This window comes from Otolemur garnettii, unplaced genomic scaffold (assembly GCF_000181295.1).
Source record: "Otolemur garnettii isolate 467f Iridium unplaced genomic scaffold, OtoGar3 scaffold00081, whole genome shotgun sequence".
NCBI classification, from domain to species: domain Eukaryota; kingdom Metazoa; phylum Chordata; class Mammalia; order Primates; family Galagidae; genus Otolemur; species Otolemur garnettii.
The window spans coordinates 4,222,861-4,245,545 of NW_003852476.1; the positions used below are offsets into that span (position 1 = coordinate 4,222,861).

General features: G+C 44.3%; 1 protein-coding gene across 2 annotated transcripts in view; it reads left to right on the forward strand.

The window, feature by feature from the left end:
• The window catches only part of DAAM1 (dishevelled associated activator of morphogenesis 1), a 182,279-nt gene that overhangs the window by 136,958 nt on the left and 22,636 nt on the right, over positions 1-22,685 (forward strand). For both annotated transcript variants that reach the window (XM_003794419.3, XM_023515859.1), the window contains exons 9-17: positions 423-489; positions 721-838; positions 1,264-1,402; positions 1,690-1,748; positions 4,977-5,164; positions 5,681-5,980; positions 6,244-6,351; positions 14,142-14,248; positions 21,557-21,641. In XM_003794419.3, the coding sequence (XP_003794467.1) occupies positions 423-489; positions 721-838; positions 1,264-1,402; positions 1,690-1,748; positions 4,977-5,164; positions 5,681-5,980; positions 6,244-6,351; positions 14,142-14,248; positions 21,557-21,641 (1,171 nt within the window). The remainder of the gene's footprint in view (positions 1-422; positions 490-720; positions 839-1,263; positions 1,403-1,689; positions 1,749-4,976; positions 5,165-5,680; positions 5,981-6,243; positions 6,352-14,141; positions 14,249-21,556; positions 21,642-22,685) is intronic.

Consider the following 22,685-nt stretch of genomic DNA (forward strand, 5'->3'; position numbering starts at 1 on the left):
TAGGGGCTTAGTGAATATTCAAATGGGTAAACAAATGGCATGAACATTTCCTCTGTGATCTTTGATTCAGTGGCCAAGTCAAGTACAGTTATGTGGGCTTGTTTTTCACAAAAGGAATCTTCAAGTGGAATCTTAATTCTTTTTTGACTTGTTAAATATTAATTTAATAATGATTGTCTACCATGTACTAGACACTTTAGGTTTTTAAATGTTTCTCTTTTTGCCATCTTATTTCATCCAGGTGGTATCTTTTTTCCTTACAAAAAACACAATTCAGCTAAGGCATTCAAATGTTGTTACCTTGTCTCATTTAGAAATGTCTCTGAGAATCCAGGAAAGACTTTAACATCAGTGTCCTGAACCCCATGCACCTGTGCTTATAGGATGTTCTGCTTAATAACATCTCTGTAATTACCTTTCAGACATTTAGACTTTTTTGAAATGCTCCGAAATGAAGATGAGCTAGAATTTGCCAAAAGATTTGAACTGGTATGTGCATTTATAGGTGTTCTGATTTGCCCCTCAGCTCACAAATCCCCCCACCCCATCGTGTGTTAGCAGAGTTGGCATGGACCCATGTAATCTACAAATGAAATCAAAGTTCTGTTTTCTTACCTAAGTGGGAGGACTATTTTCTGTTTGCCTTGAATTTACTTACCTTGCACAGGGGGACCTGATGAACTTGGATGTTTGACTTAGAATTTTTTCCCTATAAAACAGGTTCACATAGACACAAAAAGTGCAACTCAGATGTTTGAGCTGACCAGGAAGAGGCTGACTCACAGTGAAGCCTACCCTCACTTCATGTCCATCCTGCACCACTGCCTCCAGATGCCTTGTGAGTGTGTATGTGGCTTCCAGGCGGGGGCAGACATTCAGGCAGTGCCCAGCGGGCTCCAGCTCCTGGCAGGTGCTGATTAGATTGAGTGCACACCAGGGATTCTGAGCTTGCTTCTGTGACAGCTCCATGTGTATCTCCACACAGCCTAAAGGGTTTTACGAAATTCCGAACACGAAATGAGTTAAAATTTTAATTTCAAAAATAACGTATGACTTACAACAAACACCTTTAAAAAGGGGTAGAAAGTGCCTCTGAATCAAATAAATGATCGTTGCTTTGCAGAATTCCAGAATCCTTGGGAAGTAGTAGTATGGGTATTGTAGACATCTCTCTGGCTTCAAAGGTAACTACTGTTGAAAATATACCTCTTAGATGAGAAACAACTTGAAAATTTTTCTTTTTGCTATTCCTTTGTTTTTTAGACAAGAGAAGCGGCAACACTGTTCAGTACTGGCTACTGCTAGACAGAATCATACAGCAGATAGTTATCCAGAATGACAAAGGGCAAGACCCCGACTCCACACCTTTGGAAAACTTTAATATTAAGAACGTCGTTCGGATGTAAGTCTCTTCTTATTCCGCTGCCTGTGGGACAGTGGGGACAAAGTAAGACATTTATTTTTTCCTACTTCAAAATAACAGCTCAGAGAACTGAAATGTTTGAGGGATCAAATGACTTACTATATATACACCTGCAGTATATCTAAATAACATCTGGGTTTAAATGGGTTTTAAGTGTGCACTGAGGGTTTTCTCTGCCGTAGACTATTTTGTACCTAGGGAGAATGCGGTTAGTAGTGGACCTTTTATGCTTTTTTGTAATGAATGCTCCTTTAACTATTATACAGGCTGGTTAATGAAAACGAAGTTAAGCAGTGGAAAGAACAAGCAGAAAAAATGAGAAAAGGTAAATGATGAGACCTGATGACAGAAAAGACCGTGTTTTTGATTATAGGGTAACCCTGCTTCCTATGTGCCTTAGAAGTGTGCATTGATGTGCCTTGTTGACTTTAGTTCAAGAGCCTTTCTTTTTCCGTGCCTTAAGGGAATTTTTCACTGGCCTTTTTAAAAATTCAAGCTATTTTAGTTACCATACTGATTCCCAACTATCCTATCCTTTTATTATAATTGCGTAAATTTTTTTGAAAAGCTTATAGCATTTACTGTCCGATATTCATTAATTGAAGTTTTCTCAACTACTAATGATCCAAACCCTTCCCCCACTTCTTAATAGCTCTTTAGAGCATACTAGAGCTTAAGAAATATAATAAGAGACACTTAGATTACCCACAAGTTTAAAAGCAAAGAAAGGGCTGCTTGGTTTCAGCAGCCCAGTTTTCTCGATGACCTTGATTTGGTACCAATTGTAAAAAGTGAAATCATGCAGAAAATCAGTGACCCTCACAGAGATCTATGTTATGAAACATTAATAGGCCAGCTGGGAGTGGGCACTGGAACATGTCTTTGACATTATTACTCAGCATCAAGTGACGAGAGAGGCATTTGCATCCATCGCTGTTCCAGCCACTCACAGAAACATATATATAACTTTTCTCCCTTTTTCAAAATATTAGCAAATTGAAATTGGCCCCTTTGTGAGAATAATTCTGCTCGTGACACCACACTCTCACCACACTGGTGGACTGACTCCCTTTTCCGTGTCCAACTTATCCATTCACAGCCAATGAAATACAGTCACACCCACCATTGATACCACAAAACATCAAATGTGAAGTAGTATCAGGTCGTACGTTCCTCGTGTGGAGGTTGCTCTCAAATAAGTGATGATACACATGGATTTTTCAGATAAAGTCCAACAACTTCCATAGACAGAATAGAAATGTTGCCTAAAAGTTAGGGTAAAGAGAAATTAAACTAAAGAGAAAGTGGTCACCAAGTGGATGTTGGCTCTCCACAGAGCAGGGAGAGTACTTAGGACGTGAACGGTGGAGTGACTCATTCAGGCACTTGGTGTATCGCGTGCCTGTGTCTGTCAGGTGCTGGGCTGGGCTCTGGGTCTGAGCCTCAGCTCTGCCCCACTAGTGTAGGGCTGGGCCACTTCCCCTCCTCGTCCCTCTCCAAATCTCCTCCTCGGCAACCTGAAGATTAAACCCAACTCACAGTGTTGTGAAAACTAAATGATAAAGCAAAAATAAGAACATAAGCATAGTGTCTGGTGTGTATTAGCTACACAATAAATCAAAAGCTTGTAGCATTTCAAAAGCTTGATTCAGGTGGCTGAGGTGGTGCAAAGAAAATCCGCAAGGGCAGCGGGAGAAACAGGACACTTTGTTTTACTTTGTTTTGTTCTGAGTCACCCTAGGTCGAGTGTCCTGGCGTCATCATAGTTCATGGCAATCTCAAGATCCTAGGCTCAAGCAATCCTCCTGCCTTAGCCTCCCAAGTAGCTGGGTCTATTAGGCACCCACCATAACACCCGGCTAGTTTTTTTTAAAGTAGAAACGGGGTCTCACTTTTGCTCAGGCTGGTCTTAAACTCCTGAGCTCAAGGGATCCACCTGCCTTGGCCTCCCAGAATGCTAGGGTTACAGGTGTGAGCCACCACACCGGGCCAGTAGAATGGTTTGAAGTGAAGCCATGAGCAAAGTATAAAAGAGGAAAAAATGTGGATAAAATTAATTTTTATCTGGAGGCTTCAGCCAGCAAGGCTTTGCTGAGTAGGGCACGTGTGAGAAGATGGAGGGTACTCCAGGAGGCTCCGCTTTAGTGCCGCACACTCAGAAGGTGCTCGGGGAAAGCTGAGCACCAGGTGGTGGATGGAATGGATGTCATTTGTGGAGAGAGCCCTTCAGGCTCAAGCTTTCCAACCCTAGCATCACATCAGGACCGTTTGAAAACACAAGATTCCTAAGTCCTGCCCCTGAGCTATAGAGTAGACCCCTTAGAATAGAGTCTGTGGGACCCTGAAATGCTAAAACTTCTTGGGGGACTCTGGCACGGCCAGATTTGTCAAAGGCTGATGACCTGTGAGAGGAAGGTGAGTTCCTAGTCCTGTGTTTGTCAAGAGGAATCCTGAGGAGGTGAGAGAAGGAGAATGGCACAGAGGGAGGTCATCTTTGGATGCATATTTGAAGAAACCAGGGAAGTGACCATAGAGTGGTAAAGGTGGGTTGATGTTTCTCTTAATTCCAAGGCTGATAAAATCCAAGGATTTTAGTGGCTTGAATGCCTCTCCACAAATCAGATTTTTAGGGACCCAAGAGAGAGAAGGTGACAGACAAAGAAAACAAGAATTTAAATGTGTTAAAAAAAAAAAAAAGAAAGAAAGAATTTAAATATGTTATTCAAATTTAGAAATAGAGACCAGCTCTACACAGCTCTGCCCCATGGATTATATCTCTAGCGGATTTATTGACATAAAAAGAATCAGAATTGAGGCCACATCTTTGAAATAAAAATCTGCAGCCTGAACTCCGTTAGTTCTCTTGTCCAAAGCTGCTCATGCCTGTCGGCAGCTTTCAGTCACTGGCGTGTGAGCAGCGCGACACTGGGGCAGGGCGGGGACGTTAGCAAGCTGGCATTGAGAGCTGACATTGTCACTTTCCCCTGATCCTCAAGCTCAACCGACATGACTGCCCTTAAAACCTTTACTCATTCGCTTCCCATGTCTTACTAATTGTTGGCCAGAAACATAAAATACTCCAAGTAGCCTCAGGAGGGGGAGACGGGACAAACCCAGTCTTGTAGCAGCTCTCCCAGGGAGGTCCACCCTCTGGCACCCCAAACCTGGACTTCTCTTGGCCGCCTCCTTCTCTGTGAAAAGGCTGTCACATTCATTTTCCTTAGTGTCGTTCCTCAGGGCCATTTTATTGACAAGTTCTGGATTAACTCCCCAGTGGGCACCGTTTGCCTTCACGAGGGTGGGCTCAAACCTTTGTTTCATGGTTAGGGCTGCGGCCATGGAGTCTCTGCTTCAGTCTCTCACAAAATGAAGCTACTAAAGTTGTTCATCCCAAGCCCCCTCCAAGCAGAAATACCACTTAGCTCTCGAGAGGCTCCTTTGAGGGGGAAAAGAAATAACATTTACCTAATGAAGAGCCCGTGGTACCTGCTGCCATCCTGAGCCATTTTCTCTAAAGAGCCCGTCTTTCAGGCATGATTGTTTTCTTGTGCAGAGCACAGCGAGCTGCAGCAGAAGCTGGAGAAGAAGGAGCGCGAGTGTGACGCCAAGACGCAGGAGAAGGAGGAGATGGTGCAGACCCTGAACAAGATGAAAGAGAAGCTGGAGAAGGAGAGTGCTGAGCACAAGCACGCCAAGCAGCAGGTGGCGGAGCTCGCGGCCCAGCTGCAGGAGCTCAGCCGGGTGGGTGTGGTGCCCAGCACCGGCCGCTGCCAGGGCCGGCCAGACCCTGACCCCCAAGCCCATGTCCCGTGAGCAGACAACTTCTACCTGGGGGAACAAAACCTGACAGTTCGTGCTTGATTACAGCAGTTTGGGAACCAGTGCCCTCTGCCACCAGACAGGTTAAGCAGCCAAGGTTTGGGCTATGGGTTTGTGAATTCTGCACAAATCTTCCACTTAGAGCAAAGGAAATTGAATCAGTTTTTTAAAGGGAAAACTGATTTCATGGACACCAACCGTACAATGGTGCAAGAAATAAGAGAAATATGAGTGCTTGGCAGACAAGCCCTTGAGCATCAGATACAAAAGCGTGACTCAGTAGAGGCCACGATGGCCCTAAAAGGAACATTTGACTCCCCAGGTCTCAGAAACATGAATGTCTTCATAATAAACTTTTCAGGCACAGTTAAAGACTGAAAATCACCAGCGACTTTCCTCCTGCCATTGACGTTTTCTTTCCTGTTCTTATCTTTTCAGAGGGCCATCTGTGCTTCAGTCCCAGGGGGACCCTCACCTGGAGCCCCAGGGGGGCCCTTTCCTTCCTCTGTCCCTGGGTCTCTCCTTCCTCCCCCACCGCCTCCTCTTCTCCCAGGTGGGGTGCTTCCTCCCCCTCCACCACCCCTGCCCCCAGGGGGCCCTCCTCCCCCCCCAGGGCCCCCTCCTTTGGGAGGACTCATGCCACCACCTGGGGCTCCACTGGGTCTGGCACTCAAGAAGAAAAACATTCCTCAGCCCACAAATGCCCTGAAATCCTTCAACTGGGCCAAGCTGTCCGAGGTAAGCCATTTGCTCTATGTGAAGGGAAAGACAGTCCTGCCTACTGGATGATTTCACTTTTCAGTGCTGAGGAGGGTTCTCACCACCTCTGTTATTTAAATTATAAAGCTTCTGAAATAAATGACCCGTTGTTTGAAACCAGCTCACTTCGAGCATCTGGGAGACTTAACAATTTGGGATAGCAGCACTTTTTAAGATAGGCCATCCCTGTTCTTTCTGTGTATAACTGTATACCACAGCACTTATTAACTTGGTGTTTCTAGAACAAACTGGAAGGAACCGTATGGACCGAAATCGATGATTCAAAAGTCTTCAAAATTCTAGATCTTGAAGACCTGGAAAGGACTTTCTCTGCCTACCAAAGACAGCAGGTAACACCATATAGTCTCCAGATGCCAGAAAAGTTAAACAAACAAACAAAAAAATCATGTGACATCCATGATTCCTGGCCCATCACCCGTGACCGTGACCTCATGAGCATCTTAGTCCAGGCTGCTGGGTCTGCCCTGGTGTGTCCCTGTAGAGCCACCTGGAGTCGTGTCCGTGTGTATGTCCCAGTGCCTTTCAGTTGCGTGTGAACAGTTGAAAGTACTTAGCTCCTTGTTCATAACCTGGCATGTGTCCAAGATCTTGTCTCCATTGTTGTAAAGAGTTTTGTATGTTACTGTCACTTGTGTTTCGTCACAATGGGTCACCAGAAGAGAATTGTAGGAGAGTTAGAAAACTTACATTGACACATTTTGGTTTATCTGAACTTTAAAAAAATACATATCAAATGGGTACTATCAGAAGCAGAATGTTTCCTGAAATGGACAGAACCCTTGGAAATATAGGGCTGGTAAATAACTCTGATTTGGCAGCTCAATAGAACCTCGAGAAGTTTTAGCTGTCTGTGATAAACACAGCAGACTCAGTCAGGTTGTGAAGGCTGATCAGGTATGGAGCTGACAGGCACAGACAGGACGGCTGAAGGCTGAGCAAGGCTGTCCGATGACAGCGCCGAGGGCGCGCGTGCGTGCGTGCGTACATGCGTGCGTGCGTGCTGGCTGTCCCTGCAGCGAGCGTCCCTGTGCCAGCCTGGTTGAATCTGTGTGGCACCTCATGCTCCTCACGGGGGAATCTTGATACAGCCTCTGAAGATTGCACCAGAAGAGATGGCAGCATGGTGGCACACGGAGAGTTTCAGATCAAGGAAGAAGCAGAATTGTATCCCTGGGAAGGGCAAACTCGAGTGCAGAAGTAAGAAGAAGGATTGTTGAGGACGACTGGAGGAGCAGAAGGATATAGAGCAGAGCGCACCTCAGACAGGAGCTCATGGGCACTGAGCCCCTCCCAGGGCTGCTGGGATGAGTCCTGTCCAGGGTGGGGCATCTTCAAATGAGCAGCAGACTCCTAATCGGCCTACTTGGCTTGGTTCCCAAGGAAAAGTATCTCAGGAAAGCAATGCTGAGCACCCAGAGAGAACATGGACGGAGGGTGGGGAGAAAGCTTTGGTGTGTCTGAAATGGGGGCGGGGTGTATACATACTTTGCTGTTTTCCTTTAAGAGAGAGTAAGTCTCTCTGTAGGAGTTTATTGTTTTTATGTTTTGTTTTGTTTTTGGCTTTTTTGAAACAAACTCTCTCTGCACCGTCACCCAGGCTGGACTGCAGTGGCACAATCGTAGCTCACTGACTCAAGCAATCTTCCCCTCACAGTCTCCCAAGTACCTGGGACTATCGGTGTGCAGCACCACACTCAGCTAGGTTGTTTTTTTTTTTTTTTTTTGCAGAGACAGGGTCTCACAATGTTGCTGAGGTTTGTGTTAATCTCCTGGGCTAAAGCAGTCTTCCCACCTCAGCCTCCCAAAGTGCTGGAATTACAGGCATGAGTCACTGGCCAAAGTGCCTTTTTTGCTAGTTGAGTAAAAAGTACAGAAATGTATGTGGCTATCTGCCATGGTGGCATAGCCTGTGAACAGGACCCCTCAGCTGGGGCACCCCCATGACTGAGAAGGCAAATTTGTACAATGTTCCATACACCAAATAAAGGAAAACAAAGACAGAGAAGGTAGGGCATTGTCCCATAGAGAGCAGGATGCCATGTCTTTCCAAGGACAGACAGCCAGTGCGTGTGTGGCCCTCAAGGCCTGTGCTCTGCCCAGACCCCACATTGCTACCACCTGCCTCTCTCTCTGCCATCCCAAGATGGTGTCCTCATGTCTCCACATGAATTGGAGACATGTATGGCAAGTTCCCTGGCAATGGTCTTCTGAGCTGGGTACACATCCCATTGCTTTCCCACTTCAGTGTCAGCGGCTAATGCTGGCTCCTGCCGGTTGCCCTAAGAGGAAGGGTTAGAAGCTTGAGAAGGAAATTAAAGGGAGGGAAAGCATCGGTTACACCAGACGATGCTGTTCAAGTCCAAGCATGCGAGCTGCATTTATTATAAAGACAGGTGGTTGAAAGACCTAAGTTTACAAGACTCATAATTAGCTGGCTTTCAGCAGAAGGTGCAGAGGATGCTGCCAAAATGCTCTGGGACAAATACGTGGATGGTTCTCAAGCATTCTGGGAGACAGGACTGCAGAAAGCCTAGCACTTGGGTAACCGCCCCCTAGCAAGCCACACTGCTGCAGTAGTCAGTAGGCATTCCAGCTGGGAGAGGCCAGCACGTTTTGGTTGTACTTACCATTAAGTAGACTAGTAAGTAGAGTCAGTTCTGACCATATTTTTGATAGCACCTCCTGGAGAAAAGTTTCAACGTACCTACTCAACTTAAATAATTCAAGTGTATTTTTTTCTTTGGGTGTAAAAATTTGAGATAGGAATTTTATACCATAAATATATTTTCTAAATGAGGGTAATATGAACCATTTTATCAAATTGACAGAAGGTTGAGAGATAGCAAATCCAAAGTTGTGGACATTCCAGCTGAATTATGGAGGCCAGAGTACAGGAAACAGGATGCCTGTCATCTCACCACTAATGGAGACGTCAGAGACCTGGCCTTTTCACCTTCGTCCTGACAGTGCATTACATAATTCACTTGAACTGCTCTTCTTTTCTACTCCCAAGTGAAGACTGAGGACCTAAGTTGTTCACGTTTCCCTCTTCCCTCCCTCTAGAGTTGAGAAACCCTTTCTAAACTCATGCAGGATGCAGCCTACACAGAGAAGAAAAATACCAGCAGTATCAGATGAGTACAGTTTAGTGGTTACTGAGGAATGATGCTTAGAGCATACATACATGCATATACACGCGCCAATATAAATACATGTACATATATGTTTACACACTCAAACAGAAAATATGTCCAGTTGATTGGAGAAGTATTGTATCATTCATTTATAGGTCTGCTTTATATAAGAAGGATGCACATATATAAAACTTTTACACAGGCCTATGAGGTAACTTATGGTACAAACACAGAGAAGAGAAAAATGTATAAATAACCATCATACAGACTAAAAGGTGATAATCAGTATTAAGTCTCCATTATATTTCTACACCCAGTTCCCAGTCTCTTTAAGATTTAGTTCTCAAGGAGCCCTTATACGTATTTTCTTATTTAATGCTCACCCCCAACACTATGAGGCAGATATTATTCCTATTTTATAGGTAATAAAAATATGACTCAGGGTGTATTTAGTGACTGCAAAGTAGCATAATCCTCAGTTTCACTTTGCTCTTACTCCATAGTTTTATTCATCGTGAATGTCAGACTTGGCATAGGATTTTCTTTAACTCCAGTTTTAAGAACAAGACCACTTCTATTCAGATTTTTTTTTCACGGTGAATTTCAAAGGTGTGCAGAGCTGATTATGTAAACTTATATGCCCCATAAAATAGAATTTAATAGAATGCAGTTATTCCCCTGCTCACATTCCAAAAGTTCATTTGAAAGTCAGTTCCCTGGCTCCCAGGACCTCTTTTTCTCACTGAAACTATGTTATACTTGATATTCCAGGCCAGTCACAGAGTCTTATTTTAATACACAGTATAGCACGTTGCATTGTAGTACTAGTTCAGGTATAATTAAATAATATTTATCTCAGTTTTGTGAGATATGTTTGTGCGGAGATGCTGTAAATTAATTTCTCCCTATTCGTGAAGTTAAATAGAGGGGAAATGAACCTGAGCGAGTCCTGTCTCTATAGCAGCAAATGGACAGCTCACTGTCTTTTCCTTCCTCCTGGGCTTTGTCTGTGGACCACCCTTAAGGATACATCAGTATTTTGTGTGACTTTTCAAAGCCTCCCAGCTCTGATTTGGAGGGAAAAGGGTGACTGCTATCCCAGCTCTGGAATCCGCCCTTCCTGCTAAAACGTCACATACAAGACGTTTGGGGCTTCCATTTAGAACGTTCAGGGACGTCTCCTGATTTTATATAAATCCCCAAAGACTTTTCCTTTTTTATTTTTACATTTTTCATTATACCGTACAGCTAATTTTCACCTTGAAAATCAGATGATTTAGGCTATTTATTTCAATAATTTTGGTCCTTAGCCATGGCACATGAAGACAGAAGAGAAAATTGTAAATAGTGGTTTTCTTAGGGCCAGAGTTCTGTAACTGGCTCCATGTTAAGTTAGTCAAATGCAGGGTTTTATGTAAATACAGTACATGAATTTTTCTGGAGAGAGACCCCTACCTTTTATCAGGTTTACAAAGATATGTCGACCTCACAAAGATTAAGAATCATTCATGTCAGGATTATCCTGTCAATGAAGTGTTGAGCCAGCTTTTCATTCTGGAGCCCTATCTGTAGCAACCCATCAGCCCTGCTTCCTGAAAATGCAAGTTCCAACTTTTATTTCTATTTCAAGCCCTAAGCCTTATACCGAAAACTGTCTGGAAAAATCAGACAGTGGTGGAGCCACATATATGTGATTCTATAGTTTTTAACCCAAACCAATTTGAAGTTATTTGTTATTTTCCTCTGAGTCGTGAGTGAATTAATTTAAGCTTTCAAAAAGAATGTTAACTTGCTTGAAATTGGCCTAGAAGAATTGTTATTCTAACATACCCCATTCAATGGAATTCATAAGCTTTGAAATTTTATTTATAATGTGTCGGTTAAAGAAGTAGAGTTAACAATTCTACTTTAGGTTAACAATTAATCAAACTCTTGCTTCATCTACACCTCAGGGAAGATGAGACGTGTTACTTCCCTCTTAACTGCTGTGCTTGCTGCTACTGCTGGTTACAAATGGGAGCTCTTGACCAGCTGTTCTCTAGCTTAGCTGAAAGCAAAGCAAGAGGAGAATGAATGGACTTGTCAGCTTGAAAGATAAAATATAGTAGAACCTCTTACGTTGACCCCCTCCCCACCCCCACCCCGCCCAGGAACTGTAACAAACTGGTCAACAAAACAGAGGTGGTCAACATTAGGAACTAGGCCTGCTGTGCTGATATGTATACATGGTGCATGTCCCATCTGTGAAAATTAGGTCAAGGTAAGGAGGTGGTTAGCTACGGAGGTTCTACTGTAACGGTATTATCATAGTTTCCAAGGATTGAGCTGATGGTATGTGTCAGCTGCTGTCTGAAATGCTTTACACCCATTGTCAGGCTTCATCCTTACAATAGTAAGCCAGTTGTTAACCCATTTTACAGACAGACTGAGCCCCAAGCCCCACACCTAGGATGTGAAAGTTGCCTGAATTAATAGCTATCTACGCTAGAGGTCACAAGTCTTAATTTCCTGGCAGTGGAAACTTAAACTGTAGAATGAGTTGTCAGAGAACTTCATAAAATTTCATCCTTGAGGCGAGGCAGTGAAAGCAAGGTCTTAATTTAACTAGCAACTTTCTCTTTAAGAGAAAAAAACAGGTTAAGATGACCTCATGGAGTTCATTTCACTACGGTCTTTTCTGCCCTTGAAAGAAAATGGTTTTATAGGAAGAATCCTAAGGAGCCTCGAAGTAGGAAAATTAGCAGTTTATTACAGGAATGAAAGGAAACTGGGATGTCAGAAGAATATCAAGGCTTTTTAGTTATCATTTTACTTTTTAAATGCCATTCTAGAAAAGCAACTCATTGTGTAGAGCAAGAAGAGGACACATTCTGTTTCCCACTAGAAGAATTCCATGGGACAGCCTATCTATCTGTATACACCTGGCTTTGGCAGTGCCGCTGAGACCAGTGCGACCTTAAGGAATCTGCTGAGCAAATGTTGTTTGTGCAAGCTGTTGGCCCCAAAGCTGGGGGTGTGTTTTGCACACTGAAGTTTTATTCATTCCAGCATCTCAAAAATATGCAACCAAACTTTCTCATAACATGTCGATTACCTGTTCCTCTTTCCCTTTCCATTCCAAGTCTTCCCTAAAGACTGTTTCCAGAAGAAGCTGTTGACCTTGTATATTTGAATAGCCCGAGGCAGTTGGGCCAGGGCCACCAGTGACCATACACCACATGAACGTTTGGTGGTCTCTCAGCTGTGTGCTCTGGTTTTTTCCCTCTTAACCTACCTGTATCACCCACAGGTAATCTTTGGAACTTACAGGGCTACGAAGGCTTAATGTTACTGACTACAGTTATTCAACTAGTCTTTTCTTAATTCTTAATTCCTTATGACACAAGAAGATAGGAGATAATTTCCACCAAAGTCACATACTTTTCTGTAGTACATAACAAATGAGAACACTTTCCTCAGATTGATGGGATGGACGGATTGGGATTCCACTTCAAGGAGACGTCATCACGGGGAGTGATTTGTTCCTTTCCCAGCTTGAGCCTCTCTGGGTTGTTTTAAACCCTCTGCTTTTCTGAATATGGCGTGCAGCAAGTGCCATCACCTCCCTCAACCCCCAGTGCTTCATCCTGAGCCCTTTCCTGCATCTTCAGCCAGCCTTTCTCATCTTCATCAACTCTCGTTGATGACCTTAGGGGCATGAGTCATCTCTTCCCCTGCATCACTGACTTCCTCTGACTTGCCCCCATTTGCTGCTGTGGTTTCTGAACTGTGTGTCTGATTTGCCTTTTCCATGCCTCTGCCATGGCTGTAGGATTTCTTTGTGAACAGTAACTCCAAGCAGGTAAGTGAGCTGCTGTCTAAACTCTGCTTAATATAATCCTTGGCTCACTGTAAGCTTGAAATTTCTTGGGTATGCAATTGTTTTCTTTTGTTTGTTTATTTGGGTCTTTTTCCTTAGATAATGTATTGCAGTGCCTGGTTAACTCCACAGTGGATTTCCACTCTTAACTGAGTGTCTAGAGAGGTATGCCTGAAAGTTCAGCACAGCAAGAGGCAGGTGACCCCTGATGACGCTGTACCCCTATGTCTCACGCGGCCTTTGTTTCCTAAACTGTTACATAGATCCAGAACTCTTTGCTTTCCTTACATTTTTTAAATGCTGTAATATACTTTTTATAATAATTGATTTTGCTAATAAAATCAAAATTACTGTTTATCAAGTTAGTCTGTGTTTTTACCTTGAACTTTCTATTATTAATCAATTCCTCTGATGCCCGTTTCACTCAAACATTATTTTATGTGGAACTGTTTTATGCCTGTTCCACCATAAATTGTAACTGGCCATCATTGCTTACCGACTTCTATATAGTGATAGAATAGGCAAATCGTGCTCTATTGTTAATTCAGGTAACCAGACCAGTGCTGGGAATGTCCTCTCCCCACGGTCCCTCCAAGGTAATGAAAAGCACCATCTGGCCTTGGGAGCTTTCTGTTGAACCCGAAGACGTTTGGGAGGTTTTATTGTTTAGCTTTTTTGAGTGCTTGGGATGCAAGTGGTTCTAGGCTGAGTGAGCCCTGCCAGTGGCTGAACTGGCAATGGCAGGCCTCAGCTGAGCTTGATTCATAGTGACAGCTCTTCTCTCTGCAATGCATAGGAATTGGGGGGACAAAGAAGGGCACCACTCACAGATCATTATGCACGCTTAGCATCTTCAACTTAGAAGCACTTTGTTCTTCCAAATAATGCTTTTTCAAACGTGGGTGGTCAGCCTTCCTTCCTCTTTCTCCTTGCCAACTAGACTGTGGCCTTTGTTTCAATCCTACCACCTCCCTGCACACTCCCCACCTCCTCATCTCAGCTCCGCCTGTGTGTGTATGTTTGGAGAGCGTGTATCTGTGTGTGTGAACAATGTGAGAGAAAGTGTGTCTCTGCCGTCTGAGTGTCACTGCTGGACTCTGATGGATGTCTTTGGTGCTCTTTACAGAAAGAAGCAGATGCCATTGATGACACGCTGAGTTCCAAACACAAAGTCAAAGAGCTGTCGGTGATTGACGGTCGCAGAGCTCAGAATTGCAACATTCTTCTCTCGAGGTATTGTGGATGTGGAATAGACATTTTGAGTAGGACCAGCCTTTTCTAGTATGTGGCTCAAAACTACGTTTGTAATTTTGTCTTAATTGTACCCTGCTGAGGTACAGCTCTCTGGATTCTCTTCTGTTATAATGAGGAGAACCCTTGGTGCTTACTGTCTTTCCCTGGTGGGATAGATCAGAACATACTTTCTCAGAGTTTAATTTCCACAGACAGAACACCCTAAGTCACTCTATTCTTCTCAGAAGGCCTATAAAGTGAACTTGACTTTTATTTACATTTCTTGGCCTTAGAGATCTGCTGGTTGTTGAGTGGGGCTGTCACAGAGTCAGGACTGAGATGAAAGCCCTGTATTTTACTTTGCTTTCTCATGCCACCTTTTTATATTTCGAGGTTATATGATTTCATGCTCTTTTTGAGCAGTTTTATGGCTAAAAGGATATATAAGTCTCAAATCTCCATGAAATCCTAAATTAGCCAGTTCAGCCCTGTTCAGAAATCTTTCTCATAATTAGTGAACCCTTGGAACTTGAAAAGAAGAAAGGAAATTTGGAAGCTGGAACCGATTGCAGCTTCAGGCAACACTGTGGGTCGTTCCAGGCATTTCAAGCAGCTCTTCTGTACCCAGCGTCTTCTTTTCCCTAAAGGGGACCTTCACATTAGGCAGAGACACCTGCTGCTTATGGGGCGAATGAAAATGTAAAGAACATTGAGTGTTGTGGCTTTAAAGACAAGTTGCATTCTGGAAGGAGGGTTGTTGTCCACATTGGGGCTGGTGTAAGGCGCCTTCTCCTTCAGGGAGAAGGGAGAGGGAGGGTACTAATGCCTTTTACTTAGATGGTCTCAGAACAAATGTCTTTTACCTCAGAGCTGCTACCTCCTTTTCATCAAGGAATCTTGATTGTTAGCCAGATATATATTACATTAGGGAGCAAATGTTTCTTTTAGTGAAAGAGAAATTGAAACCTTAGTGAGATCCCTGAATTTTAATGCAACTGGCAAGGTAATATGAACCATCCTGTTTGCATTTCATTTCTGCCTCTGGCAGAAAGCTTTGCAAATCGCCAAGCCCTGTATTTATTCTGACTTTTGCTCCATAAACCATGCGCAGGTTAGATATAATCTCCATCTGCTTTAGGAAGATACCGTCGCAAATCATTTCAAGATCTACTCATTTTTCTTCTATAGCAGGCCCCCATATCTGTGGCTTAGCTTTCTAAGGTTTCAGTTACCTGTGGGGTAGTACAAGAAGCTATTCCGAGAGAGACAGGGAGTGAGACCCTGCCTTCACCCACGCCTCATCACAGTGTGCTGTTACACGGGTCCCCATCTCCCACGGTGCCTAATTTATAAATTAAACCGTGTCATAGGAATCTATGTGTAGAAAACAAGCATAGTACTATTCTTAATAGCAAAATTAAATGAACATTTGAGGAAAGTTGTGGGTTTTTTATAATCTGAGGTTTTCTCCCTGTATTTGGTGTGTGTGCAGTCAGTATGCACCAGTTACAACCCCTGGCAGAGGGAGCACTTGCTCTGAGTCTCTGCAGGGCTGAGATACTCGCTGAGTGAAACTGTGACCTGGCTCCTCACAGACAGATGATTCAGCACTAAAGGTAAAGGAGGTTACACTAGTTACACAGAAGGTTACAACTCTTTCTGCAAATTTCCCATGCCATTATTGAATTATTATACATTTGTGGGATATAATTCCCTTGTTCCCTCAAAAGTATCAGAGCCCAAGGTGACTTAGAACCTTAATGTGTCTACACTCTCTTTAAAAGCCAGTTTAAGAGGTGGCCTCATCCCTGTTAGATTACTTATTAAAATCCAATTTAATGAATAAGTATTTTCCAATAAGCATGACTACACAGCGTGTCATGTGTGATGGAGTAATTTTGACTCCCAGTTGACCTTATGGTATCTGGACTCTATTGATCAGGTTCTAAAACCATCTCATTTTACTCTTTAATCAGGAACCCACAGGTTGACATTTTAAATGTATCGTAGCAAAAGGGATAGAAACTAAGCAGGTTTGATTTAATTGTATTTTATTTAGTTGTTAACCAGTCGGCAGTTCACCTTTAATTCTCTCTTTGCCATTGTCAGCTCATCAGTATGCTCCAAAGGAGGTCGGGTTAGAGGAGGGACGAAGCCGGCGTGGTCCTCTCTTCATAGACAGTCCCCACTTGGGAGCACTGATTTACCTGGCACTGGGCTGAGTGCCGTAGGGCATACTAAAACTTAAAATAATTACAAAATGACCTAAAATGAGAAGAGGGAAATACTCTATCTTAACCGTCCTAATGCCACAACCCTTTAATACAGTTCCTTATGTTGTGGTGACCCCCAACCGTTAAATTATTTTCGTTGCTACTTCGCCACAGGTTGAGAACCACCGGCATAGAGTTTTAGATCTAAGAGTCTGTAATTTTGACAAGAGAAGAACTCAGATGAAAATATTTTCCTCGTAATCAAATTCAGCAAAAATGGAGTTGGTAAAGGGCCTGTAAAATTGGTTGCAAGTTTAGACAAAGAATAATGCGGGGGGGGAAAAAAAACCCCTTAAAATAATAGCTAGACCTTGCTACAAGGCAAAAGGATTGCATTAGCCCAGGAGTTCAAGGCCAGCCTGGGCAATGTGCAAGACCCTGTCTCAAAAAAGAAAAAAAGGTTTCGTTAAATTTAAGATGGTGTTGCTGCTTTTGAAAGCTCATGGATAATTGGAGAAGAAAACCAACATCTCTAAAAAGATTTGTGAATGATCAGGGGCTTGTTTTGGTCTGCTGGAAGGTTCAGGGGGCTCAGCCACAGGAGAGGGGCACGGGCAGGGGCCTCAGAGGCCAGGGCCGTGGTGTGCATCACAGGGGGCGAGGGGGCCTCGCGTCAAGGATGCAGCAGCAACAAAGACACCAGAGGTATCTAAGCAGAGCTGCTGAAGAGGCCCTGGGCTCATACCAGGGATTACTGGCTGTGTGGGGCAACACCAGGCAGGATGCATCCATACAAGCTGTGCTGGCTGTGCCTTTATAAGGGCATGTGTCAGCCCAGCATTAAGTCGGAACCTCCTCATTTGTAAAGTGGAGATCCTGGAAGTAGCAGCCTAGCTGGGGGCTTGTGCGGAGTGCTGGCTGCTCAGTTAACAGCCCTCAGGTTCCGTCTGCTCAATTAATGGCCTGTTTATATGCACATAGGATCAGGAGTCTGGGCAGTTCATTAGAGAGAGAACAATGTGTGGCTTTTAAAAATAAGGTTTGGAGTTTGGTCTCTCAGGGGTTTGCAGGACAGGTTGCAAGGGGTCAAAAACTGGACCCTCCGCCATCAGAGACAAGTGTCTCTCAGTTGTCCAGGTGAATCCAGATGGGGGAGAAGAGGAAACCCTGGGTAGAGCTCAGAGACTGGTTTTGTGCAGAAGGATGTGTAGGAATGTTTCAAAGATGCTGTCAGAATTTCCATACTTGGTCTCTGTTGCTTACTTCATTCCTAAAGGTTGGCAAACCTCTATTTCTTATCTTGCTGACTGGGGATTTATTTACCAGCAATGTGGTCACTACAGCAAAGTCTACCAGGATAAAGCCTGTGGTGTGTTCCGTGGGCTGTATTTCAATAAGTGCTTGTGTCCACAAAATCGGTTATACCGTAAAGCTCTTCCTCACATCCTTCAAATGTTCGAGGACCCTTGGGTCAAGGCACCTACCATAGTTTTGCCTGGAGTCAAGGGGGTAGCGAGAAGGGGCCAGGCAAGGAGGAAGTGCCGCTGGCCTCGTGTCTGAGGGAGCTGCTGTGAGTGGCTGGGCATAGGACCTTGCCTGTCACAAACTTAGGGAAAGCATGGAATGACCGTGAAGTACCTGAGAATGAGAATTCGTCCTTCCAGCCCTTGGCAGAGTGAGCACTTTCTCTACTGTATGTGTATGGTGGGGTAGCAATTTAAAATCGACTGTTTAGTTCCTGAAACAGACCTCTCCCCTCCAGAAAAGAAGAGAAAAGAAACTTGGAAACAGCTGTATATTGCAAAGTGAGCCCACCTGACACCCAGTTTCCGAAGCGTCCTGCCACCCTTTTTTCCAGGTGCTCATGTACATGGCGGCCAGGGTGCAGCAAACCACAAAAAGCAGCCTCTTTAAAGTATGAGGATTTGGCTTCAGTTCACTGAAGGAAGAGCTAAGGCTCATGTAGCCATCCCTTCCTAACTTATTGTAATTACATCTGGATGTTCCAGTTCTCTTGGCAAATTTTTGAAATACTTGAGTAGAGCAAGGTAGAGTTCAATTCTGTTTTAAGATGGCTGGTTTGCTCCCCGCCTTATAAAGAAAGTTGAACTGGTTGACTCCAAAGTTGCCACCCTGCAGCTCACCAGAGCACTGCCAAGCTTTAAAAGCAATTAAAGGGCTAGAATGTGTAGGGTCCTTAAATTACAGAGATTAGAGACTCATTCTGTGGGTAACAGATGATCCTAAGAACCGGCAACCTATAGAGCTCTCCCCAAGGGTGGGGACCCTTCTCTTTCCCCCAAGGCAGGTTTTCTTTGTCTGATTCAACAGGCCACGGGCCTGCTTCATGCTGACAGGTAGACTTTCCTAAGTACTGTCCATTAAAGTCTCAAGTCTCTTTGTGGACCACATTAAGAGAAACCAAAATTGTTGTGAATTAGAGCTAGTGTTTAGTCCAGACAGCCTCTGGGGGTTGAGGAGCATAAATATATACAATTTCAAAAGCAAGAAGTTCTGCCGTCCATATGGGGAGCTAACGAAATGTAAATCCGATACTTCAAGTGTTGTTCCCACTCTGATTTTCAAGTCCTTTTCTTTTAAATGCAAAACAGAAGGACTTAATGGAAGGACACCATAAAATGGTTTCTTCAGCATGGTGTGAAAAAGACTCAGAACTAACTTATTTTTTTCTTACCCTTCTCGTGGTAACCATAGATGTGTTCACAGGCAGCTGGTTTGCACCAGCGGCAGCTTCACCCTTCCCCCACGCTACTGCCCCTTGGCCTTGCCCGCCACACCATGGGGTTTGCACTTAAATTGATTCAACAGATTCAGTGTCCTGGAATCTTGGGCTACCTAGGCCCGTGCAGTGATACGGCTTTTGATGCCATGCTATGGCTTTTCCCCTGCTGTATACTTTATCCATGCCAGCCAAGCTAACCTGTTCATTTAAGTGTGGGGACCTCCTCTCATGGTGTTCTGGTGAATGACCGTGTTTGCATGATCATCAGGCAGTGATTGTCTCAAGAATGACTAAAACCTCTGGAGAGGTCTGCCAGGACCAAGGTTGCTGCTATGGCATAGGGGTTATGCTGCCACCACGTTTGCGATGAGGTATTAGAATGGAGCGTATTAATATGTGTTAATTACGTGGACAGTGTGGCACTTTGCCTAGAATGCTGTATTTGGATTTGAGGCCATGAAATAGAAGAGCAGGGTATTCACGTGACAGGATTCCCAGATTTGTTCTTTCTCTTTCTCACTGGCACATGAAACAAATTGTTTAAATAGCAGGGTGGTAAGTTTTCACGAAATCGTATCTAAAGTGTAGGGACAAGACACGCCTGGGTGTCCATGGTGGGCACTCACCCTCGCACTCCTGGGAAGCCAGGGAAGTGTGCACGTCACTCACCTTGCCTCATGTTTCAGCTGATCATCAGATTCTCCCAAAGGTGCTGATCCCCTTACAAATAAGAACCACATCGTCTAATTCCTTTTCAACACTCCAGGCCTTTGGGGAGCTCATACACAGAAAGGAAGCCCTGGTGGAGTGATGGCTGCGAGAGCTCTGGGAAGTGCTCACAGTAGCCACATTAAGAATTATGATCTCTTGGCTGCAGGTGACTATTATGGCTGTGCAAGTGCTGCTGCTTCTCTCTTGGTATATGAAGTCAGCCCTGTAGGGTGGTTTATCCAGCCCTCTTTGTGGCAGGAGCTAGTCTAAGCACCTCAGGTGCATTAATGTACTCAATCCTCACGCATGCACATGCACAGAAAAATCCATTTGGGGAGGAGGTACTTATTGTTTCTATAATACAGTTGAGGAAACTGAGGCTTAATAAAAAGCTTTTCTGCAGTCACACTGACCAAGAAACGTCAGAGCCAGGACCGGGCCCCACTTGTCTGACACCAAAGCTCCTACCTTCCGGTTGCTCCTGCCAAGGCGCACGTCTTCTCTGTATTTGTGTGTCCATGTCTTTATCTTCCAGCCCTAAATATGATTCTTCCTGAGGAGCATAGATGAAAAGAACAGATCGAGTACAAGGGACTTTACCTAACAAATGCAGTCAGTGTGACCTGGTTTCTTGTACCCTCAATGAATCCCCAACAATTAAAAGAAAGAGAAAAATAGGGAGACTCCTGTGGCTCAAAGGAGTAGGGCGCCGGCCCCATATACTGGAAGTGGTGGGTTCAAACCCAGCCCCAGCCAAAAACTGAAAAAAAGAGGAAAAATAAATAAAAGAATAGATCAAGTGATGTGAACATGTAACACTAGTGGTACGTTGCACAGAAGTAAGATTTTGGAGATGACGGTGGATCTAATGCTTACAGATAGAACATGTTTTATGGCCAACACTTGTTGTTTTGCCTTAAGATACAAAGTTTTGATTAAATTAGTAAATCATTTAAGTTAATGGCAGACAGAAGAACAGATTTGTGCTTTAGCTTAAATCCTTCCCTATGCAATAAGCAATATTTGTAAAAAGAGCCTGGGATTGGTGAACAGGTCTTAGGGTTGTGGCTGTCATTTCCTGTGTTTGACCGTGGGCAGACCACTTGGCCATTCTGAGCCTCAGTTTCTCAATTTATGTTTTAAAAACAGCCATCATAGTTATTTTGAGAATTAAATAATATATGTGGAAAACCTCTCAACTATGAAGTGTTTATATTAACTACTGTCCAGCTTTTAAACACTAACACGTAGTTTCTAATCGTCTGAAAATCCTTTTTTTTGTTTTCTCTCACAATAACCTTTAAACGTGCCTGACATGTAAACAGGTCCTCTCACCTGCAATTCATGAATACTGTGAGTTGGGTGTTTCCCCTATGTCTGATCTCCCAGTCCTTTGCTTAAGGAAACTAAATCACGGGACACAGCAGCCTTGTTCCCTGTGTTAGCAGAGCATTACAAAACCCTGAAATGTGAACGCAGTTTCAAAATCCTATTTCTAGGTGCAGTATTGTCAGGAAATAAGGTTTCACTGAGAGATTTTGAGGAAGAAAGTACATGAAAATCAGCAGCTGAAATTTATGCGTTAACTTTTAATACTCCCACCAATATTGTTAAGCACAAAATAAAATATTCTTTCTCCAGGTTGAAGTTATCCAATGATGAAATCAAACGGGCAATTCTGACAATGGATGAACAGGAAGATCTGCCCAAGGACATGTTGGAACAGGTGAGCTCCAGGCGGGTCTCAGAGCACCAGGGACCCCTGACTTCAGCCCAGGGTGGGATGTTGAGAAAACCCAGTTGTTGCTCGTAAATACTCCCCTTATCTCTGAATTGAGGAGGCTGACCCAAGCTTCCACGCGGCTCTACCTGGAGTCTTCATGGCTATATTCTCTCATTGTTCCCAAAATGGTGGGTAAGAAGGCAGGTCATGGGTTTGTCAGATTTTGCTCCTGAAGCTATGATTGCGTTATTATGCCTTAGTAACTAACCACATAAATCTGGGGTTAGGAGAAAATCTATATTTCACAGGGATTTAGAGACGCTGACCAGTGCCCTGAGAGCATATACCACACTACTGGTTGAGTGCCAGCCTCTTCGTATAGTTGGGTCTTGGTCTCAGCTCACTGTTCCCACAACCACAAAGCCGCCGGTCCACCCCCAGCCTGTCATGTGCATCCAAGTGTGTGCGTGTGTCACAGGCGGTTTGTGAGTCTCTTGGGGCTGAGCAGGGCTCTGTGTGCAGCCTGGCCCACTCTGTGCGGGAGACTGCAGCAAGCAGGGGGTTCCAGCAGTCCACACGCACTTTGTCTGTGGTGTTCTTGTGGAGTTTCTGTCAATGGTGGCCAAGCGGCCAGTGTAACGTGGTGACCTGGACCCCCCACATGCTATTTCCGTGGCATTTCTGTGCAGGCTGTCTGACCACAGCACATGCTCCTCCGCAGCTGTGTTCACTTGCCGCCCACAGCACAATATTGCTGAACTAGCACATATTCCAGGACTGTCCACCTGTCCCTGCTCCTGCCCCTTGGTCTGGGCCTCCGTGTTTCTGTCCTTTGTGGTCATAGTCTCAGAATGCTCTGGCCTATTCCCTGCTTCATCTCATTATCCTGGGGATGGAATCATTTTGAGTGATTTTGGTCCAGAGGTCCACTTAAGGCTGGCGTGGGTGTCAGTAGCTGTGACTCTCAGCTTTCCTCGAGGCCTTGCCTCAGACGCGCTTAGTTCCACAGGTGGAGGAAAAGGGCACTCTGCCCTAGTGCGGCTGCTC